The sequence below is a fragment of the Solea senegalensis genome, linkage group LG10 (genome assembly GCF_019176455.1).
Source record: "Solea senegalensis isolate Sse05_10M linkage group LG10, IFAPA_SoseM_1, whole genome shotgun sequence".
Classification (NCBI taxonomy): Eukaryota; Metazoa; Chordata; class Actinopteri; order Pleuronectiformes; family Soleidae; genus Solea; species Solea senegalensis.
The window spans coordinates 21101285-21123263 of record NC_058030.1 but is presented as its reverse complement, the minus strand read 5'-3'; the positions used below and the strand labels follow the sequence as shown (position 1 = coordinate 21123263).

At 38.4% G+C, this 21979-nt stretch overlaps 2 protein-coding genes across 4 annotated transcripts; one reads left to right on the top strand and one right to left on the bottom strand.

Moving 5' to 3' along the window:
• The first annotated feature begins 17 nt into the window (after window positions 1-17).
• cpt1b (carnitine palmitoyltransferase 1B (muscle)) lies at window positions 18-13049 on the top strand. 2 transcript variants are annotated; one of them, XM_044036646.1, is made up of 19 exons: window positions 18-228; window positions 1367-1519; window positions 2432-2571; window positions 2655-2826; window positions 3555-3656; window positions 5048-5185; window positions 5264-5341; window positions 5463-5570; window positions 5941-6025; window positions 6760-6955; window positions 7029-7214; window positions 8060-8165; window positions 8251-8367; window positions 8462-8626; window positions 9570-9704; window positions 11274-11426; window positions 11511-11624; window positions 12302-12394; window positions 12513-13049. In XM_044036646.1, the coding sequence occupies exons 2-19, from the start codon at window positions 1379-1381 to the stop codon at window positions 12645-12647; spliced, it is 2364 nt and encodes a 787-aa protein (XP_043892581.1). In that variant the 5' UTR covers window positions 18-228; window positions 1367-1378; the 3' UTR covers window positions 12648-13049. The 2 variants fall into 2 exon arrangements, with proteins under 2 accessions (XP_043892581.1, XP_043892582.1); XM_044036647.1 differs by lacking the exon at window positions 18-228 and adding an exon at window positions 256-673.
• Window positions 13050-13159: 110 nt separating this feature from the next.
• sephs1 (selenophosphate synthetase 1) lies at window positions 13160-20088 on the bottom strand. Of its 2 annotated transcripts, XM_044036655.1 has the most exons (10): window positions 20034-20088; window positions 18340-18462; window positions 18134-18230; window positions 17700-17803; window positions 17472-17579; window positions 16656-16810; window positions 16482-16572; window positions 16288-16387; window positions 15425-15637; window positions 13160-14198 (listed from the first exon to the last, which is right to left on the bottom strand). In XM_044036655.1, the coding sequence occupies exons 2-10, from the start codon at window positions 18433-18435 to the stop codon at window positions 13984-13986; spliced, it is 1179 nt and encodes a 392-aa protein (XP_043892590.1). In that variant the 5' UTR covers window positions 18436-18462; window positions 20034-20088; the 3' UTR covers window positions 13160-13983. The 2 variants fall into 2 exon arrangements, with proteins under 2 accessions (XP_043892590.1, XP_043892589.1); XM_044036654.1 differs by lacking the exon at window positions 20034-20088 and having other exon boundaries at window positions 18340-19174.
• Window positions 20089-21979: the final 1891 nt, after the last annotated feature.

Here is a 21979-nt window from a genome sequence, read left to right as displayed (position 1 = left end):
ACACACACACACACAGCAGGAAAAACACACTCTAATGTCAGTACCTGAAGAAAGCCATTTCAAGGGCACAGGAGTCACACACACACACACACACACACACAGAGAGAGAGAGAGAAGGAGCTCCACTCGAGCCTCAGTATAGAGGGAATTTCACTGCCTCACTGGCACAAACTAAAGTCCCAGCGTGTCTTTGCCTGAGTGGATCACACTGACTCTGACTGAAACACGGTAAAATATGTGCATGTTTATTGTGGAAGCTTTTTTTGATTCATGCTCGTGAACTAAACTCTGATTTCGCTGCATGTCAGGGTGGAACGTTCTGAATTATTAACATCTTTTTAATGATTGGTGACTTTGTGTCAAACTTTAAATGACAACCCAACCATGACGGGAGAGCTGAACTGCACAGTGCTGACACTTTCATGAATTCTGTCTTTTTGAAAATCAATAGCGCCTTTAAATGGATTCTCACAGACTTGTGGAAAAGCAAAGAGTTCAGTATGCATCTGCGGGTTGCTCTCTGTTTATATTTTCTGAGCCACCTCAGGTCTGGGTACATGCTCAGCCGGTGCACTGCTATATCTGGCCAATGAACTTTGTCCCACTTGGTGACTGTTCAGTCTCATGACATGGAAAAAGAAACACTAGACCGTCCCGCTGGCCATTACACAGGGTAATCGGAACTTCATATGACAATGAAAAAAGAAAGAAACTGATTTTTAAATGGAGAATATGTAGATTAAGGATTTCCTGCCATTTTTCATCTCCATTTGTTACCTTGTTAAGTAATAGCACTTTGTGACTTTGTGAAACAGGGTTGTGTAGATTTAAAGAGCTGGTAACATGTAGGTGTCCTAAAGAATGTCTTATCACCATGAAAAAGCAAACACTGCACATTGTTTTTTTTTTTGTTAATGTTTGTTTTCCGTCAAGTTCTTTTGGAGATGCACTACATAATAATATCTAAAGACATAACTAAGCAATCTAACTGTGAATACTGAGCATGATGAAATGTGAATTTGTATTTTGACTGCAGCCTTTTTTTCCCTCCAAATCTGAACATCCCACATTTAATCTATAGGAAATATTGATACAATAGTGTTGTCTGTAGGTGCTAGGTCCTTGTTTTTAAGGTTTTATTTGTTTTTTTCCAAATATACTACTTCAAGGTGGCGGCACATGTGGACACAGCAGGCCCTCATGGTCTTAACATATTCATATTCTTATCATTTATAATATCAAATATAAAATTATGAATATGCAACACACATGGTATAAAGTATATTATACTTTATACCATGTGTGTTAATAAAGTCTATTTTGCAGATAAATGCTATGCCCTTTTTTTTTTTACTTTCCATGTCAGTAAAACACAGAGATGGCTGAGGCTCATCAGGCGGTGGGATTCCAGTTCACCGTGCGTCCAGACGGTGTGGACCTCACGCTGAGTCAAGAGGTCTTCAGGAACATCTACCTGTCAGCAGTGACGTCATGGAAGAAGAGGGCCATACAGTTCAAGGTAAAGTCACATGGAACCAAAGTGTTAGAAATGTGAGGCGACTTGTGGATTTAGTGTCGTATCAGCGGTATTTAAAGTCTGTAACGGTGCTACATTTCATGTTATTCTTTCACAGAATATTAGACAAAGAGTGATCCTGCATTAACGGGGGACTGTCGATGATTAAAGCAATATACTGTGGTATAACTGAATTTACAGTACAAGACAGTATTCATATGGGACAATGCTGTGAAGTTACTGTGAATGTAGAGTTTATGAAAGAAAATACTGCTAATTCACAGTAATATGGCATATCTGTAAAGTTATAGTAAATAAATCTGTGTTTATATAGGATATTATTGTATAATATTGCAGAAAAAGTATGTGTAAAGGAAAATATTATTGTATAACTGTTTTTACAGAGTTTATGGAGGAAAATACTGCTTAATCACAGTAATATGGCACATCTGTAAAGTTATAGTAAAGAAATCTGTGTTTATATAGGATATTATTGTATAATATTGCAGAAAATGTATGTATAAAGGAAAATACTGTTGTATAACTGTATTTACAGAGTTTATGAATCAACATACTGCTAAATCAAAGTAATATGGCACAACTGTGATGTTTATACAGAACAATAACATTAAAAGCTGTAGCAAAACATTTTATTGTAACTTCACAATATTATTATAAGTTATATACTGGTTGACATAATTACTGTAAAGCTGGAGTTTAAAAAACAACAACAACAAAAATGTGAAGTTGCAGTAAAAATACAGTGTTTGTACAGTAAAAAAACTGCTAAATCACAGTGACATTTGCCAAGTTATAGTGCACAGCTTTAGTGAACACTGTGAAAATACTCTAGGTCAAAGTTGAGTGAAATCTTTGACAGTGTAATGCTTTCATGTGTTGGTGTTTCATTCACAGAATGGAGTGTTGGCTGGAGTTTATCCAGCCAGTCCGTCCAGCTGGCTGATAGCTGTGATCGCGATGATGAGTTCTTTGTACATTCGTGTCGATCCGTCGTTAGGGATGATCGACACCATCAAGGACAACCTGCCTCAAAGGTCAGAAATCCCACACAGTTCGCCATCTACAGTATATGTGGAGTGTAACATAACCAGACCAGTGTTGTGCCTTCTGTGAGCAGAGAGTGTATGTCAGTGCAGAGCCGGGCTGTGCTGAGTGCCATCCTCTTTGCTACTGGACTGTGGCTGTTCCTCATCTACCTTCTGAGATACACTCTCAAAGCTCTGCTCTCCTACCACGGCTGGATTTTTGAGTCCCATGGAAAAATGAGCGCGTCCACCAAACTGTGGCTGGTACGTTTGTCCCTCTGTCGTCCATTCCAACACACGATTGAGCCAATAACCTTACATTCTCTATGTAATGGGGGTTTATGTTAAGGTCAAATGCTGGGGTGTCTTTAAGCAAGAACAGAACAGAAAAGTGCCTGCTCCTCCCGGGTTTAGACATTAGACCTCAGAGGTTGGGATGGAGGATGAACTTCAGAGAGGTAAGATGGTGCCAAACTGTCAAGAGCTGAAAATACTTGGATGTTCAGTAGGACTTCCTCGTCCTATTTTTATCACAATCACAATTGTCCAATATTAAAAGCAACCATGTGCTGTTGGCATGAGCAGCTGCCAGAGTATGTGTCTGTACCAGTCTGCCTGTGTCTGCACCTCACAGCTCAAGTAACACTGCAGGAAAAGACACATAAACAACGCATAACTTTCTGAAGTGAGATGCTCTGTTTGTACCTCTCTCTGCTTTTGCCCATTTTTTGTCTTTCAATATCTGCCAGTTATTTACAATTTACTGCCATGTTAAAGTAGTGTATTAACAATTTAAAATGAAGGAAAAACTAAAGGATTTATTTAGAAAACAACACTGTAGTTGTACATGAACACCAGATTTTGTGTGTTAAAGTTGAACAGTACAACACATATTTACAATCCAAAAGCAGGCCAAAAAAATGGGAACAATGTACAGGTGTTTTTCCAAGTCTCTCCTCTATGATGTGTATGATCTTGTTTGTTTGTTTCAGAGTCTGGTGAGGATGTTCTCTGGACGCAGACCGCTGCTCTACAGTTTCCAGGCGTCTTTACCCAGACTTCCTATGCCCAGTGTAGATGACACAGTTCACAGGGTGTGTAATAAACTCAATATTGTAATAATATAATATTAATAAATATGATAATAATATATAATATATATTAATGATATAAAAATGTATATCATAATTGGCTTTCCATAAATTAGCCAAATTTATGGAAAGTGAAAAGTATCTCAAAATACATGACGGGGAGTTAATTAATTGAAATTAATTAATTCAGCTGTGGTCACAAATACGTCTAAATGTATATTTATTTTAATATTTTAAAATAAAAGACCAAATACCCACTAATAAATGTATCAACAATAAAAGTCTTTTTTTCTATTTTCAAAATACTAAAAATACTCAGATTCAAGGAATTCTTCCTGAAGAATTTTTCTTGGCCCACAATGACTCAGCAAACGTTCAAGCGGATGATCCGACTACACTTATATTGAGTTTTCTCACAGTCCAGTTGAATAATTTAGTCTACAGCTGAAACGGACATTAAACTGTCTATTATAACATATACAAGAATGACTTAGAAGCCAATAATCATGACAGGATGAAGTGACCCTGTCAAGTTCTTAGTTCTTAAGAATTAAGAACATACACAAGTTCAAAGTCTAGAAGAGATCCATTGTTCTAACTCCAATCACTGAAAGGAGAACAGATAAAGTCAAAGTTCAAATAAGATCATCTACTAAACAAGTTTGCCTCTGAAAGCTTGTGACTCAGTCACTATGTTGCTATGTGTGACTTTAACAAGTCCAATCAAATGAGTCTACAGCAGCGCCTCACGTGTTGTAATCTTATGATGTCATTGTGTATTTTACATGTATAAAAATACATGACATGAATATCATGTTAATAAAATACAAATATATAGTATTTGAAGTACATCTTTTTCGGACCATTCTCTGTAAACCTTTGAGGTGGTTGTGAGTTTCTTTTAAACTTCACAAATCCACATTTATCGAGTTGCTGCAATGTGATCGGCCGACGAGATATTTGCCTTAAAATTGAACCAGACGTGCCTAATAAAGTGGCTGCTGAGTGTTCTGATCACAGTCTAAGCAAATCACAGAAGAAAATGTTATAAAGTGAAGGTGATTGATGTGAACATCACATTTTTGATATACTGTTCCTATCCGCCGGTTATCAGCAACTTCTTTTCGCGCCTTCACTTAAACCCTTTGTAGCACATGAACTAAATAATCCAAATGTTTGATGAAAGTTTCTATCATGGTTAGAGTCCACCACGATCTAATGTCACAGTCCATCTGCACCCTGTGTCCTCTTAGCTGTGCTGCTTATTTTGCTTTTGACATCCTCCAGATCTCCAGCTTCTATCATTATTATTATTATTATTGTTATCATAGTTGTTGTTATTGCAGCTGTGTACTGACAGCACATATCACGTGTTCTTCTCCTCTCCTTCACAGTATCTTGAGTCGGTCCGTCCTCTTCTGGACAGTCAGCAGTACAACCAAATGGAGATTTTGGCCAAAGATTTTCAGGATTCAAAAGCAGCTCGACTGCAGAGATACTTGATCTTAAAATCCTGGTGGGCAACAAATTATGTGAGTAGTTTTTTTTGTTAGTGACACATCGTTACACTTGAAATTCTGTTTGATCATTATGTCATTGATCTGGTGTAGGTGAGTGACTGGTGGGAGGAGTATATCTACCTCCGGGGCAGGAGTCCCATCATGGTCAACAGTAACTTCTATATTATGGTAAGACACTAGTGATTTGTTTTAATTATACCATTATAGAAGTTATACATTAATAAATGCATACAGACAAAAAACCCCTAGTAATAATATTTAAAATATGTTACATTTCTTGTTTGTGAAGGACCTTTTGTACGTGACTCCCACTCACCGGCAGGCTGCGCGCGTGGGGAACGTGGTTCACGCCATGCTGCAGTACAGACGCAAACTGGAGCGCGGTGAACACGCACCGGTAATTCTTACCATGACATTATTATAGTATGTCACCATGTGACGACATGTTTCTCCTTGTCCTCTCTTTAACCTGAACACTGGACCTTTTTTAAAAGCCTCTAAAAGCTATTTATATATATATATACATATATATATATATATATATATATATGTATATGTATATATATATATATATATATATATATATATATATATATATATATATATATATATATATATATATATACATATATATATATATATATATATATATATATATATATATATATATATATATATATATATATATATATATATATAAACTATTTCTGTAAAAGGTTTTATGTTATTAATTACACAATGACTCACTGGTTTAAACCTCCTCCCAGCTGAGGGCCTTGGGGACTGTGCCTATGTGCTCCAGCCAGATGGAGAGGATGTTTAACACCACCCGTATTCCTGGCATTGAAACAGGTGAGAAACTATTCAGGTGTGTGTAGGCTTTAAGTGAATCAATGTGGCAAACAGCGGCGTCTCAAGAGCCAAATTTAACTAAAGTGATGTAAAGTGGTTTATGGCCTACAGTGTTATATACACAGCAGATATATTTGAAGACCACGGCACTCGTTATGTACAAAAGTAAAAACTTATACTTTTGACGGGATGACAAAGCAGGGGTGAGGGTCAAACAGGATATACAGAGAGACAGGAGGTGCCATCATACAAATAACTCCAATTAAATCACATATCTTGTTACAAATGCTGATCAGGGCCAAGTAAAAGTAAGATAAATGGGAAGGTTGCATCAAGAAGGTTCACCCAGCAAGCAAAAGAGATTAGATTTGATTAGATTTCACTAATTCTGACACACTGGACCTTTAAAAGCTAAACACCTGCTTTGACATCAGTAAAGACCAGAAATGTGACTTATAGAAGTTAAAGACATGTTTAAAAATGGACATAGCCCTCGACTGCCTGTCAAAACAAGTCTTCTTAAATAGAACTTGATGTCAGTTTTAGTAAGTGATGTCCCCATTTTTAGGGAAATAGTGTGATTGACATTATTTATATCCAGTCTGAGGTTTCAGCCCACAGACGGTTGTATTCTGTCCAGCATGTGTTTTCTGAGTCCATCATCTCAGGATTCTTGTGTGCGTTGCTTCCTCAGTGACTTCTTGGTTGTGACCCCGTGTGACCTCCTCTTGCAGATATTGTGCAGCACCTGACTGACCGTAAGCACCTGGTCATCTACCACAAGGGCCGCTTCTTCCAAGTGTGGCTGTACACCGGGGGGCGCCACCTTTTACCCAGTGAACTTGAGACACAGATTCAAAGGATACTCGCTGATACATCAGAGCCTCAGCCAGGAGAACTTAAATTAGCTGCTCTGACAGCAGGAAAAAGGTACACACAGCACACACACACACACTTGGAGAGGAGAGTCACTGAGATGTAACTGTCCCACTCTGACTTCTAGAGTTCCATGGGCTCGTGCTCGGATTAAATATTTCAGCCAGGGAGTAAACAGAGTGTCCCTGGATGCCGTTGAGTCAGCTGCCTTCTTCCTGTCACTGGACGACGAGCCGCAGGGTTACGACCCCGCGAAGACTAACTCACTCGACAGCTACGCCAAGTCACTGCTGCATGGACAATGTTACGACAGGTGGGTCAGGCAGTCGAGCGAAGGCCTTACTTCATGGCCTTTTATTTGGAATGTATTTCTATTTTACTTGGACAGCATCATATCACTTTACTGGGGGGTTTGACACACGAGACAATACAAGAGATACAAAATGAACGTCATAATAAAAAACATTTTCAATCATTGTTTTGCTTTTTAGTTATTCATTATATGCTATTATATATATGTATATATATTTATATGTATATATATTTATATATATATATACATATGCTATTATTATAATATATATTATTATTTGTGTATTGATTTATTCTAAACTATGTCAGCATATCAATTATTAAGAGTATGAGTTTTGTCGTGAATGTTTTTCTCATGTTGAGTGTAAAACGATGCCTGATTTTAATATTCTTTATTTATTTCTTACAGTGTTACAGTGGTTATCTCTTCACAAGAGTAAAGGGAAAAGAAAAATCAATCAACAAAAGCCATTATTTAATTGTGTGCAGTTGAAGAACCCAATTATCGAATAAAACATCACTCACAACAAGAAGAATAAACAAAATATTTCCATTTTTATGACGAGCCAAATTCCAATTTGTACCATGTATTAACACCATATTTTAATTCCATTCTCTTTTTATTATCCCTTTCCTCTGTAGTGCTTTTATTCTTTAAAACCTGACGAGGTCATCATCACATTGTTACACTGTCTCACCAAGTGAAAAACAAATCCTCTGTTATTACTATGCATATTAGTCCAATGTTGCTGCAGGACTGGACAAGAATAAAACAACATGTGGTGTAGTAGGATTTTTGCATTGAAGTACTAATCTTAAATCTTTGCTTTTTTTTTTGTCTCACAGGTGGTTCGACAAATCTTTCACCCTGATTTCTTATCCAAATGGAAAAATGGGTATAAATGCTGAACATTCTTGGGCTGATGCCCCGATTGTGGGACATATGTGGGAGGTATGACACGTGTGACACGGGTATCATGTGTCCAATCAGAAATGTAAAGTTTACAGTGACTTATTTCTTTCCCTCCTCTGTGTAGTACGTCCTTGCAACAGACTGCTTCCACCTGGGCTACACAGAGGAGGGACACTGTAAAGGAGATGTGAACAAGGGGCTGCCTTATCCCACCAGGCTACAGTGGCAGATTCCAAAGGAGGTTCAGTAGAGTTGATTGTTTTGTGATTGGCATGAATACATTTGGGATTACCTAGGACGACCTTTTACCCCCAAACATTTCAACCCGTCTTTAGTGCCGAGACGTCATCGACGCATCGTACCTCTCAGCGAAGCAGATCGCTGACGACGTGGACTTTCATGGCCACCTGTTTTCTGACTTTGGGAAAGGTCTGATTAAGAAGTGCAGGACCAGTCCTGATGCCTTCATTCAGATGGCTCTGCAGTTGGCACAGTTCAGGGTAAGAATACAAATATCCCTATAGCTTTTAAGCGTATATATCAGGCATGTCCAAAGTCTGGCCTGCAGGCCAATCATGGCCCTCGGTCAGATTTTGTACGGCCCACAGCTTTCAAACAGAGAATCGGCCCAAATTACATGTCATCCCTATTAGCTCATGTGTATGAAACTCATCCCTGACAGATACAGCCATCCATCCATCCTTTATTATGATTATGATATCTCCAGAAATATGGATATCTCATTTTTTACCCTCACGAGGCTTAGATTTGACTTTTACTACTTTTTTATATTCATAAACACTCTTGCTATTTTATATTGCTTATTTTATACCCCAGGTTATGTATATTATAATTAGCCCAGTGTGGGATCAGTGAAGTCAAATCTTTTCTAGTCTAATCTCAGTTCCACAAGTGTGCGCCATGATGATTGATGATCATTTGTTTTATAAAAAGGAAGATAAAGGTGACCGGTCTGTCCAGTTTTATATGAGTGAACATGGGGATTTGTTTGTTTTAGTGTTGTAAATTGTGAATATTTCAGTTTAATCCACGACGACACATCATGGCCATTTTATGACTTCAAATAAAGTTGTTGTCAACAGTGAATATTATAAATTAGGCATGATATATTAATTAAAAAGTAATTTAATAATACTTTAAAAGAAAACGGTTCATGAGTCGAGAGAAGCAACCTGTGTCTGGCTTTATATCCTGATGTATGTACTGTACGTATACATATATGTATATATATATATATATATATATATATATATATATATATATATATATATATATATAGATAGATATATATATATACACACACACACACACATATGTATATGTGCATATATGTGTATATATATAGTCCATATCACCATCTTGTAAATGTGTAAATGTATCGTCCAGCATCATTGCGTGCCATTTCTTTGTCTGCTTGTACAGGATCAGGGAGTGTTCTGTCTGACGTACGAGTCGTCCATGACCCGCATGTTCAGAGACGGTCGGACAGAGACGGTGCGCTCCTGCACCTCTGAGGCCGTTGCGTTTGTCAGAGCCATGGAAGACACTGGTGCAACAGTAAGCTGCACACAGAAACACTCGGGACTATTTAAAACACTCAGGGAATGCAAATCTCTGTTTTCCCGGTGCCAATCCACTCCCCTGTGTCTGCGTCATCACCTAAATCTAACAACCTCTTCTTTGAACCATGACCTCCATGTCCAGAAAATGTCATCCAAATCTGTCTTTTACTCTTTGAGTCATTCTGTCCTCACAGACAAACACAGACATTGACTGGTATTAGGAATTAATGAAATGAATTAAAAAGCTCCATTACACTCAGTAATGTGCAAAGTTTTTTTTGCAGGTTTTAATGACCATCCATTTATTTCCCAGTATCTTTATTGAGGTGCAACCAGAAAATACAGCAAATCTGTGCACTAACAATTGAGAAATACTACTATTACTATTGTTATGATGATGATGATGATGAGTGAGTTGTCTTAACTGCAAGGTTGTGGGTTAGATTCTCGGCTCTGCCAGTCTACATGCCAATGTATCCATGGCCGAGACACTTAACCCCACACACGCCAGAAATGTGTAAACATGAGTGGTCATCAAGACTAGAAAAGTGCTATATTATTGTTAATTAATAATAACAATGATAATAATAATAGTAATGATAATAATGATGATACTAATAATGATAATAATAATAATAATAATAATAATAATAATAATAATAATAATAATAATAATAATAATAATAAATAAATAAATAATGATGATAATAATAATAATGATGATGATGATAATTATAATAATAATAATAAAAAAAACTAAAAACTATTCACAATCAGGTTCTTTCCAGACAGAAGAACTGGCAGAAGAGTCTCAATAACAGCTTGAACGTCACAGCTTGAGTCCAGGTTGTTTGCTGGTTTGAGAGTGGACTTATTTATGCAAAATGATGATTTAATGTCTGTAGAATTCTGTAAACTATGCGACTGAACCATGATTTTACATATTAACCTTTGTTGCCGCAGGTGCACCTGTGGTAAATAGCTGTGGGAATAATACACAACTCCTTATATGGACATCCTGGGAGAGTGTGTGTTTATAGGTCACATATTCAGGTTTTCAAAATACGTGTTGAGTCAAAGTTATGATTCATTTTATATCACATTTTTTTTTACAGCAGCCATTTTCCTCATGAAATAATAGACAAACACACTTGTTACAATGATTATTCATTCAGATTCCACTCCATTTAGGTTTAAAAGAGACAAAGTCCTGCTACTGTTCAAATACAAGAGGAGGTCATACTAAATACCTACAATACACTTTTCATCATTCATCCAGATAATGTGTCCACAAGCCCACGCACTGTGAAGTATAGTCAAGTCCACAGTTCCACCTGTTTTATGAAAGAATTGATCTTGTGTGAGCTTTGTCACGGTCACATTATGAGAAGTGCTGCTGTAAGAGGTCACACTGTGCCGCTCAGGACTTGGTCACCCAGTCCTAGAGATAATGTATCTCTGAACTTTAAACTCGCTTGTATTTCTGGTTAAATTGACCATTGAACAGAAATGTGGTCATTTTTATTTCGTTCTTTGATTGCTTCTTGTTTTTCTTCTTGTTAAGAATGCACAGAGACTGGCTCTGTTTCGGAAGGCAGCGGATAAGCATCAGAACATGTATCGTCTGGCCATGACTGGCGCTGGCATTGACCGTCACCTCTTCTGTCTCTACATCGTGTCCAAATACATTGGCATTGACTCACCATTCCTTAAAAAGGTGATCATTGTACATTTTCTTCCACTCACGGGAATCTGCAGGTAGACTTATCATGTGCCGTCTCCCACTCACGTGTGATTCCAGGTGCTGTCAGAGCCGTGGAAGTTGTCCACCAGTCAGACTCCACAGCAGCAGCTCAACTTAGTGGACATCAACAAGTTCCCTAAATATGTGGGTGCTGGTGGTGGATTTGGACCAGTGAGTTAAAACATCATCATCTTTACCTCTAATACAGATTTTTTTGCATCATATACATTTTTATTGTCAATCATTCCAACAAGAACACACACCAGTTTTAGCTCATTAAGACAAAGTTAGATATTTTTTTCTTTAAACTAGATTATCTTTGTAGTGAAAAACTTCATTATTTTTTTTCTTTTTAGGCAAAAAATACAAACAATTTCCCAGAAATTAAGATTATTTTACTCTCGTGAAAAATCAAATGTATACATTGTAGTTGAGAATAAAGAGTGTTGCACTTTTTGGGTCTGTGCTCACTGTATGTGAACAGGTTTGTAAAACTGGTGATTCTTGAGTATTAGGGCCACATGTAAATAAAATGGATGAAGGAAAAAAAATATAAACAGCATGAATTCTGAGGAAAAAAGTCAGAATCCCAGAATTCTGACTTTAAGCTCATAATTCAGATTTTTTACTCAGAATTCTGACTTCAATCTCAGAATTCTGACTTTAATCTCATAATTCAGATTTTTTACTCAGAATTCTGACTTTAATCTCAGAATTTTTTCCTCACAATTCATGCTGTTTAATTTTTTTCCCTAACACTCTTCCATGGAAAGGTTTAGCAGTTTTTTGTTTTTGTTTGCATGTGTAAAAATGAGTTAAAAACTCTAACGTGTCTTTGGTGCCCTCAGGTGGCTGACGACGGTTATGGCGTGTCCTATATTATCGTTGGAGAAAACCTCGTCACATTCCACATTTCCTGCAAGTTCTCGTGCCCCAGCACAGTAAGAGCACAAACTGCGTCATCATTCATTCCACCACAGTCTACTGTAGGTAAATCATCTGTCACATCCTTCTCTCTCTCTCTCTCTGTGTGTGTGTGTGTGTGTGTGTGTCCTGCAGGACTCGTACAGATTTGGACAGCACATACAAAAGGCCATGCTTGACATTCAGGGACTTTTCAAGCCAGATAATGATAAGAAGATGGTGGATAATGGAAAGATTGTGCAAATGGAAAATGGGAAAAAGCACTTATAACAGCCACCGTCGACATATACTGAGCAGAACATCTGTGATCTGTCAAGTCTTTGTTCACGTTAACGACACAAAGCTGTGCCGACAGGTGCCACTTATCTCTCTGCTCGTGTTCAAGGACGTAACCATTCCACTTAGTGACACAAGGGAATCGCTGTTACTCCTCCTTTTTATTTATATTTATATTTACATTGCACTTTTCACAGCTGCTTGGTGCCGAGGAAAAGAGGTCATCGTTGATGATGACGTGAGGAAATACTGGTTTTCTGATGTTGTTTCTCACCTTCTTGTGGAAAATCTTGAATGTACAGGAAAAAGTAATTATTGTCATCTTGTGTGTGGATTTTGGTTTGTGCATATGAGACGTGTATCGAAACACTTCTATATTAAATCTTATGTACAGCATGTATAGGTTTGCTGTTCATTTGTTTGACAATTTAGTAAACCAAATAAACAAAACACCATGTTTACACAACAAACACAAATCCTATAGTTGAAAAACACATGCAGAAAACTATATCATAAGGAGTTTATTTTAAGAGATGGGCTCTGATTTCCATTTGAACATGCACAGTTATGTTCCAATGATGAGGATAAACAAAAATAAACATATTGAGCTGGAAGCTTCGTGACAGATTGATGTACGTGCTTGTGGCTGCAGCTCAAACAAACCGTCTTCTATTTGAATATTTATTAGTTTGTGTGGGGACAATACAAAAAAAAGTCAAAGAAATAAAAAAAAAACAAAAAAAAGAAAGAAATTAACATTCTGGTCAAACTCCTTCAAGGCATCAGTTACAGCAATGAACTAAAAACTAGGCTTTTTATGACTGTACAAAGTGAACGGACAAACAGAAACACATCACACCACCTTGATGTCGCTTGATGAGAGCAAAGAGCAAAGAGGCGACAGACTCCAGACTTCCTGTGATTCGAAATGAATCAAAAGCATCAGATTATTGTCATAAAATGGCCATGATGTGTCGTTGTGGATTATTATTGTCTTCATCAAGCTGCCTTTCATCCAAGCACATTTCACAGAATACAACAGACACAAAAGGCATATGGATTTTAAGTACACTCTTATTTCTTACCAATATTTTTTTTATCGAGGGTGTAGTTGAGGTTGAGTCCACTGGGTGGCGACATACTCCTCCGAGCCACTGTGTTGCTGCACTGGTTTCCATGTAGAAGCACCAGCCCAGTCTTTTCTGTGTACATACTATTGTGTGTGTGTGTATATATTTCAACACTCTAGGATGGTTTTTGTAGTTTATGTGTCTAAAAATCACTCAACAGAGCTTTCAGGGTTTCTGGTCTGTGATTCAGCAAAGGTGGATTAAGAAGTTGCACCGGGGGTCGGGTTGACGTTCTGCGTGGCAGCTTGCGGCGCCACCTCAATGATCCGAGGTTTGTCGATGATGCGGGCCATGCGGTTTCCCTTTTCTACAATCCCGATAATCCACGCTTGGTGGCCCTCTCCGTACTTCGGAGATTTGATCTCGGCGCAGAAGCGCGCGGCCTGCTCCCGTGGCAGACAGATGAGCAGGCCTCCTGTAGATGAACAGAGATTTGGTCGGTTAAAAAAGGGCCTTAAAAGATGATTTTCTCGCAGCTGCGTTATGCGTTACCTTTCACACACGCCTTAGTTTTAATCTCGATCCAGTTATTACAATCTCACAACAGTGGGATATTCAAAACTGTTAGCTTGAAGGCTTTTTCTTTCTTATGCCACTTTTCCATCATACAGTTCTAGCACTACTCGGTCCTACTTCCTCAATGTGGGAATGTACTGAGTGATTCCCAGAATCACTCAGTACTTCCTGCAAGACTGGAGCACAGACTCCGTCTGACAGTCACTGAACTGAAATAACACTGAACGGGTTGTAATTTGGCTCACTTTAATCAGTGCTGTCGCTAATTACACCAGACTCCTCTATTAAATATTGAGATTTTAGACATTTTCTTTGCTATTTGTTGGAGATTATCGCATGTTTTCAGGATTTTTAAGTCTTTCTAACTGATCTACAGTTTGACATAGTTACTTCACCCCACGGGAGTGAAGTATTGTTTTTGATGGCCCTGTGTGTCTGTGTGTGTGTTTCCACGCCTGGTTGCAATATGAGTGACAGAGGCCGACAGAGGCTTGTTGTTTATTTAGATTTTGTTTTTCTGTTACACATACATGCCGACAGAGGCTTGTTGTTTATTTAGATTTTGTTTTTCTGTTACACATACATGCCGACAGAGGCTTGTTGCGTGAATGGGGTGAAGTCTGCCGTCTGTGACTGCCTTGTTTGGTTTGACTCTTGTGTGGGACGTCGGTGCTTCCAGTGATGACACTCTGACGTATCGGCTCAGTTCGCGTTGAACCTCACCAGAGCAGGTACCAAAAAGTACCAGGTACTATTACTGATGGAAAAGCAAAAAAGTGTGGGGCAGAGTAGTGCTAGAACTATATACTGGAAAGTGCCGTAACAATGGGATATCGACACATCACTAAGATCTGATTGCATTTTCTTTCTTTCTTCATCTTAAAGGGCCAGTTTGTAAGAATTCTTATCATTTCTAATAATTGCAATACAGTAAACGAGAGACTGCTCGCCCCCTCCTTATCCACAAGTGCGTCTGGGATGTACAATGATCTTTACATACCAGACAGGTAATTACAAATCATTGTAGTTGTAGCTCCCAGAGAGTGAAACAACATTTTTTATAATGTTTTTGTTTATGTTGTCATCTTATGACACACACACACACTTCCATCCATGAATACACACCTGATGTTTCTGGGCAGGTGCCGTGCATGAGACCAAACATGTTGCCACAGGCTTTGGACACGGCGGCCATTTTGGCGAGGACCGGGAGATTGTGGATGACAAATGACACTTCGCTCCGCTGCTGTTTCGCCAACGTCTGCGCGTGGCCGAGGATCCCGAACCCTGTGATGTCAGTGGCTGCGTGGGCGTTGAAGGTGTGCATGAGGCCGGCCGCTACATGGGTAGAGGGGGGAGAGAGCGTGAGTTAGACGGGCACCTGAAGGATTCATTGTTATGATTATAGACTCACACAACAGTTTACATGGCTAAGTGTTAGTCAGTGAAATGAATAAGTTCAGATTATTCAGTCAAACCAAGTCAATGTGAGTTACATATGCAAACTTAAAAGTAAACAAATGACTTGTTAGAGGCCAAATGTGTATCTGGTGGACTTTAATGTTAGAAATAAATTATTTTTTGTGCACAAATTATTTGTGCTTCTGTTATTTAGTTTTCATTTAAAATCACAATTTAAAACACTGCACGCACCAAAGCAGTGTAACATCACTGTTCTTCAGTGTTTGTACAGTATATAAATGTAGACACACTTTGCCACTACTTTCTAACAGAGAAGAGGAGAATATCTGCATTTGCTTCACCTGGTCTTTAAGTATTTCTGCCAAATGAATATATTTTCACCAGACTTTTACACAGTGGACCTTTAATATCTGCACGTGAAGCCCTGTCCTTGTTGTTCAGTTACATGTATTTGGACATTATTGGCAACAAAGGTTGCAGTACAGAGGCTGCTGCAAAACAACAATGACACTGAGTTTCTGTGTATCTGAAGCTGAAATGTAGTGATGCATTCTGGGTCATTTTACCTGTCCTGTTGAGTCGTGCCATGTTCATCATGGCTTCGTGGTAGGCCAGCTCGACGTCTTCCTGGGTTACCACTAATTTTATTTTGTTCCACTTGTCAGGCTGAGAAGAGGCAAACAAGAAATGTATGATTATCATGAAAAAAACAACAATGAGTGTCCAAGAGGATTACATACAAGTGAGTAGACAGACTTACAATATCTAACCATTGGTGTACAGCTACAGCAACTTGTGTTCCCAGAGGCTTAGTCAATACCAACACGTCTCCGGGCACTGCATTGTCTGGCCTGAGGGAAAATATCCAACATTGTAAAATGACTGAATGATGATGAACAAATTTAAAGATTGATCTTAAACAATCTTTTCCTACATGATAAATTCGTTGGGCTGGCAGACTGTCGTAGCAACTCCACCCATCACCACCCAGGGATTGAGCACCGTTTGTCCTCCTGTTACAGACGTGCCCGCCTCCTCTGCTGCGTCCTTGAATCCCTGGATGACCATTGGAATGACTTTGTCCCTCTCCTGCAAAACCCAAGGAATAACAGAGCAGCAAAATAACATGTAAATAATGTTTCCTTAGAATACTTTACATTAGATTCTTTAGTTTGTTTTTCCCTTTAACACAGTGGGTAGTTTTGAGTTTTTCTGAAGTGGGGTTGTATGCGGTATTGACATACTAACTGTTTTCATGGACTATTTATAGTCCATGAAAGAATACTGTCGCACCTTTATCTCCTTCAGACAACCTTTTGTGAGTGGAGCTTAAAGTAAACCACTCACTCTTCCACACCAAAGTACATAAGAGAAGATCATACATTTTAGCTTGTGGCGATAAAAGATGCACTGGTGTACTGCAGCCTGGTTTGACGAGTTTGTATCTCTTGGGTAAACAAACAAACAAAGGACTTTAAACAGCAAGGTCACGATGACTTAAGAAATGAGTGAAGGAGGCAGCAGTGGATAAACAATTCCTGTGTGCTGTGGTTTAAAGTGGCCAAGATTTTCCAATATGGACTTTGGTGCAGGGAGCGGAACAGAGAGTGGAAGATATTCTTGAGATATCATAGACTTGGGCAGATGTAGCTGATAAGTTATAAGTGGCTAAAGTTAAATGCCAGTGTTGATAATGATAATGTATAAATATGCCATAAGAAAACGCATCAAAATATCACATGGGTCTTACCTTCTCTGACATTTTGTTGCTGACTCCCAAGAGCATCAGCATGTTGTCACACTCCGTCACTCCCATGGCATATAGGTCACTTAGAACATTGGCACAAGCAATTCTTCCCTGTAAAATAGAAATATTGATAAACTAACCATTCATTGGGTGTGTACAGTAGAGCCACAGTAGGCCCAGGAACAATGCACATGTGGTAAACAATTAGTGACATAATTCCATTTTCCATACCATCATGTACGGGTCATCCACAATGGGGTAGATGTAATCTGTAGTCTGCACCAGAGAAAGGCCTCCATGTCTGAGGGGGATCACACAGGTGTCCATACCTATGCCTACGGAAATAACGGTGATCCATGACACCAGACGACTTCAGGTCACGCAGAATTTGACTGTTTTGATTTATTATTTACAATGCTACTTTCTTTTCAGTTTATCAAACTTACTTAACAAAAACAACATGTCAATATGTCGCTGCTTTCAGTTTCTGCATGAAAAACAATGTTTTCAGTGGAGCAAGAAAGCGAGTGTCTCATACTATGATGTTTTGTTTACTATGCTATATTACACACAGCTGTTAAAGATATGGTGGTTAGATTAAACATTAAGAAAGTCGTGCACTTAAGTTGTCTGTCATTGTTATGCTGTATGAGGATCACAATTACCTAACCGGGGCATAACTGCCCCCAGGAACTGTTCATCCTCTTGATAGTGGTTCTCCTGTAAAGATTCTAGCAGCTTCTGTAATACATCTTGTGGCACCTGTGACCAGAAAACAACCAACATTTTCAAATGTTATTTTTTGGAATGTGTTCTTAGATCAGGTGGAATCTTTAGTTTATTAATATAAAGTGGCCGATTTCAAACAAACCTTGCAGCCTGTGCCCTTGAGTTCAGCGAAGCGTGTGAGTCTGAAGTTCTTGTCCAGCTCATAGCTTTCTGGGTTAAACGACTCCCTCACCGACATGTCTGATGAAACTCTGGTCCTTCACCACTAGGACCACATTCATGACCATGACAGGAAAAAATGATTAGAAACAGACATTTGGGTTTATTTACTGATGTGTTATACAGTGAATTATGAATCAATGAACAAAAGAGCTTTAACACTGATACATAATACAGCAAAAGAACTGCATTGATCACTGTATGTGTAGTTTTTTTAAATACTTTAATTTTCTTGATATTGTTAGGCCGTGTATTTGACAATGTTTGAAATGATTAGTTCAAGTAAGCAATTCACTATAAACTCACTACTCAATTGCAAATGACTATATATTCTTCAGTGTAGTATTTGTGTAATTGATATAGTATAATGTGTTTTCCACATGTGAAGATAACACCAATTAACTGTTAAAAAATAACAAAGCTTACAACATTAAACACCACAATGAGCTGCTGCATGCTGATTGACAAGGATAAGTGTATATTTAAAGGAGAAAGCAGGTCATACAGTGTCATACACTGGTTCTTTATTTTAGGTTAGGCTTTTAGGTTCTTCATATGTTTCTTTGATTTAATTGTGAGCAGCATAACTCAAAAAGTAGTGGATGAATTTGATGAAACTTTTGGTGGATGTAAGATGTAAAGAAACTGTTGGATTTTGAGGATTCTATGATCACTCATTAACCATGGGCAGATATTTGCACTTTCTAAACACTTTTTTTTGTTTTTCATGTGTCACATACAAACATTTTTAATAGTTAACATAAAAATATTGAAAACATCACCATGTTGAGTGGTTACAAAAATATTTTCAAACATTCAGCCAAAAAAATGTCACCACTAAAATCTAATAATTTCTTCACCGGGACATAACATACATGCCCAGAGAATGTCATCACAGTCCGTTCTAAACATTTGAAGTAATGCTGCACACAAACACAAGTCGGTGAGAGTCCTCGTGATTTCACTGTGGGACTGTTCAAGACACACAATACTGACAAGTTCATTCAACCCAACACAAACAATATTACTGCTGTACACATGTTCACTTCACTACATGCAGTGTATTATAAAACCATATTATTAAGCACAGGGCGCTCAGGTTCAGCACATTTAGGCTGCAGACTGAGGTACATCTGCATCTGTTCTGGAGTGTGTTTGTTTGAGTTTTGGTTTCAGAGCTAGCTCTTGCTAACAGATCCATGCATGAGGCGCAGTGCACAAGCAGCTCGGCGTAACAAATAGCTAAAAGCGCCAAGCTAATCATCTGAAAACCATTTAAAGAAGCATAATGTGCGCGCTGTGGCCCAATTATGATATACTGTGGAGTAAAACAGCGCCGACTGTGTGCACATGTAAGTTAGAAAGTTGCAGAAGAGCACCGAACAAAAATGTCGGCGGCGGAAAAAATTAACCCCTTCCTGTCCCTCGCCATGCGATGAGTGCAACATCAGAGTTAATATGAATGAAAGTGCGCCAAACATGCGACTTATGCAAAGTTTGTAAAGATGTGGTGCAATAGGAGTGTTTACAACAACCCTAACTGTGATTTTAGGACCAAAGCGGAGTTATATTCTTGCAACATTTCCCCTTTAATTGCTCTGACCAGTTTATCCTTACCAGCTTCACGTTAGCGGTGAATCCCAACAGAAGAGCGGGGAAGGGACCACAATGCACTGCGGCGAGAATCGGGCGACGACAGACAATGCCTGACGAAAATCGACACATATTTGGCGTCTATGTCGAGATTAGACGTTGAACAAATCCAACTATTGGGCACAATTAACAATTATCGAATAAACACTCGTATAAAGTTGCGCTTTATCTCAATGACATGACATTTGTTTGAAAATACAAAGGGGGAACTCTCGAGATATCAAAGGGTCCTATGCCTGGGCAGTGGCGGTTTCAACATCCCCTTTAACAAGCGGTAAAGTCTGGCAACAAAATTTCTACAATGGAGTGTACCTTTAATTCACCGTTTTCCCTCCAAATACACACAACGACGATGGTCTGGGTCAATAGAAATCTGTAAACATGAATCAATATCCTTATCTAGTTATGTTAATTATATTTCTGTTAAAACAAACAGTTTGTTACAGTTGTGTATCACATTAATATTAATTTATTTTGAGAGGCTAAGCCACTGCTTTAAGCACCTGAGATGTTGTGCCTGGATGTGATTTATTTGATGCGCTGAGTGTCTGATGCAGACATAAATCACTAATAAAAATAACACAAGGACACAGTTGTGAAGAAACCTTTTTTAATGATGGAAACAACTATTCACTTATTAGGCACTGCATTTTCATATGCAAGAAAAGAAACAATGTATTTCCATCACAATGTAAATACAGATATGTGTGGCTACGCAAGAAAAAAAACCAAACACTATGACTTTTTAATACACATCAAATATTCACTTTTCAATGCAATGTTTGGAATGTAGGCTGATGCTGCACTGCACATTTCACCCACTGAACTACAGGTCGCCTTAAAGGCATGATCCACAAAACAACATCCCTCAAAATGTAATTTGTGCAAAATACATGAACGCTGAACTGTTACAGTACTTAATTGTGGCTCTTAGTAAACTAGATAAAGTACTCCGAGAGCGAGTCAGCACATTCTCGTTTCATAAGGTTAAAGGTCCAGTGTGTAACATAAACATTTAGAGGAGCTTATTGGCAGAAACTGATTATATGAATGTGAAGAATGTTTGTATAAGTGTATAATTGTTTGGTTGTCATAGCCTTGGAGTAAACCTTTTATACAGTATGCACTTTTGGCAAGGCCTTGATTTACAGAGGCTGCCGTCTTTGCATACAAAAGCCAAACGTACAGTTGCATTGTGAACGGAAGCAGAAGCTATAGCTACGCAAAGGAAGAACAACAACAATCTTTCTGTTATGGGAGGGCCACCATAGTTCCCTGATGTACGTGGGAAGAGGGGGGAAAAACAGAGGAGTCCTCTGTTTCTTACCAGCCGCATTGGCACCTTCAAACCCAGGTTGTATTTTCAACATCAGCGTTTCCACAGAGTTGCAGTAGAGAGTGTGAGCACACCTACTGTTTCAGTCTGAGCTGATCGAGTTCCCCTTGTGTTTGAAATGTGCTACACAAATAAAGCTGCCTTTACGGGAATGGACTGTGAGACTAGACTAATGCAGACCCTCGTTAAGCATGACCAGGACCACAGGCATGTATGTGCATGTGGGAATGCAAATTGGTATAACCTGGCCTTTAGATGTCACTAATTGTTACAAAGTAGACCTTTAACAATTGTTGAATAATTAAATAAATAAATATTTAAAGAAAAATTGTATCCGTGTCCAGATCGTCAATAAAATCTAAAATGTAACATAAAAAACCTTTATTGTTTGGAGATATTCCACTTGTTTGGAGATATTCCACCTCCTACTGACATGTGAACTACAAGTGCTTTTAAAGCTGTTTACTTTAATGTCAACTATTTCCAGTCTTGAAAATGACATGGCATTTCTTAAACACTGTTGTTTGCTGGTACAAAGTCCAATTTCCACAGGGTTTGACATTGTAAAATCATA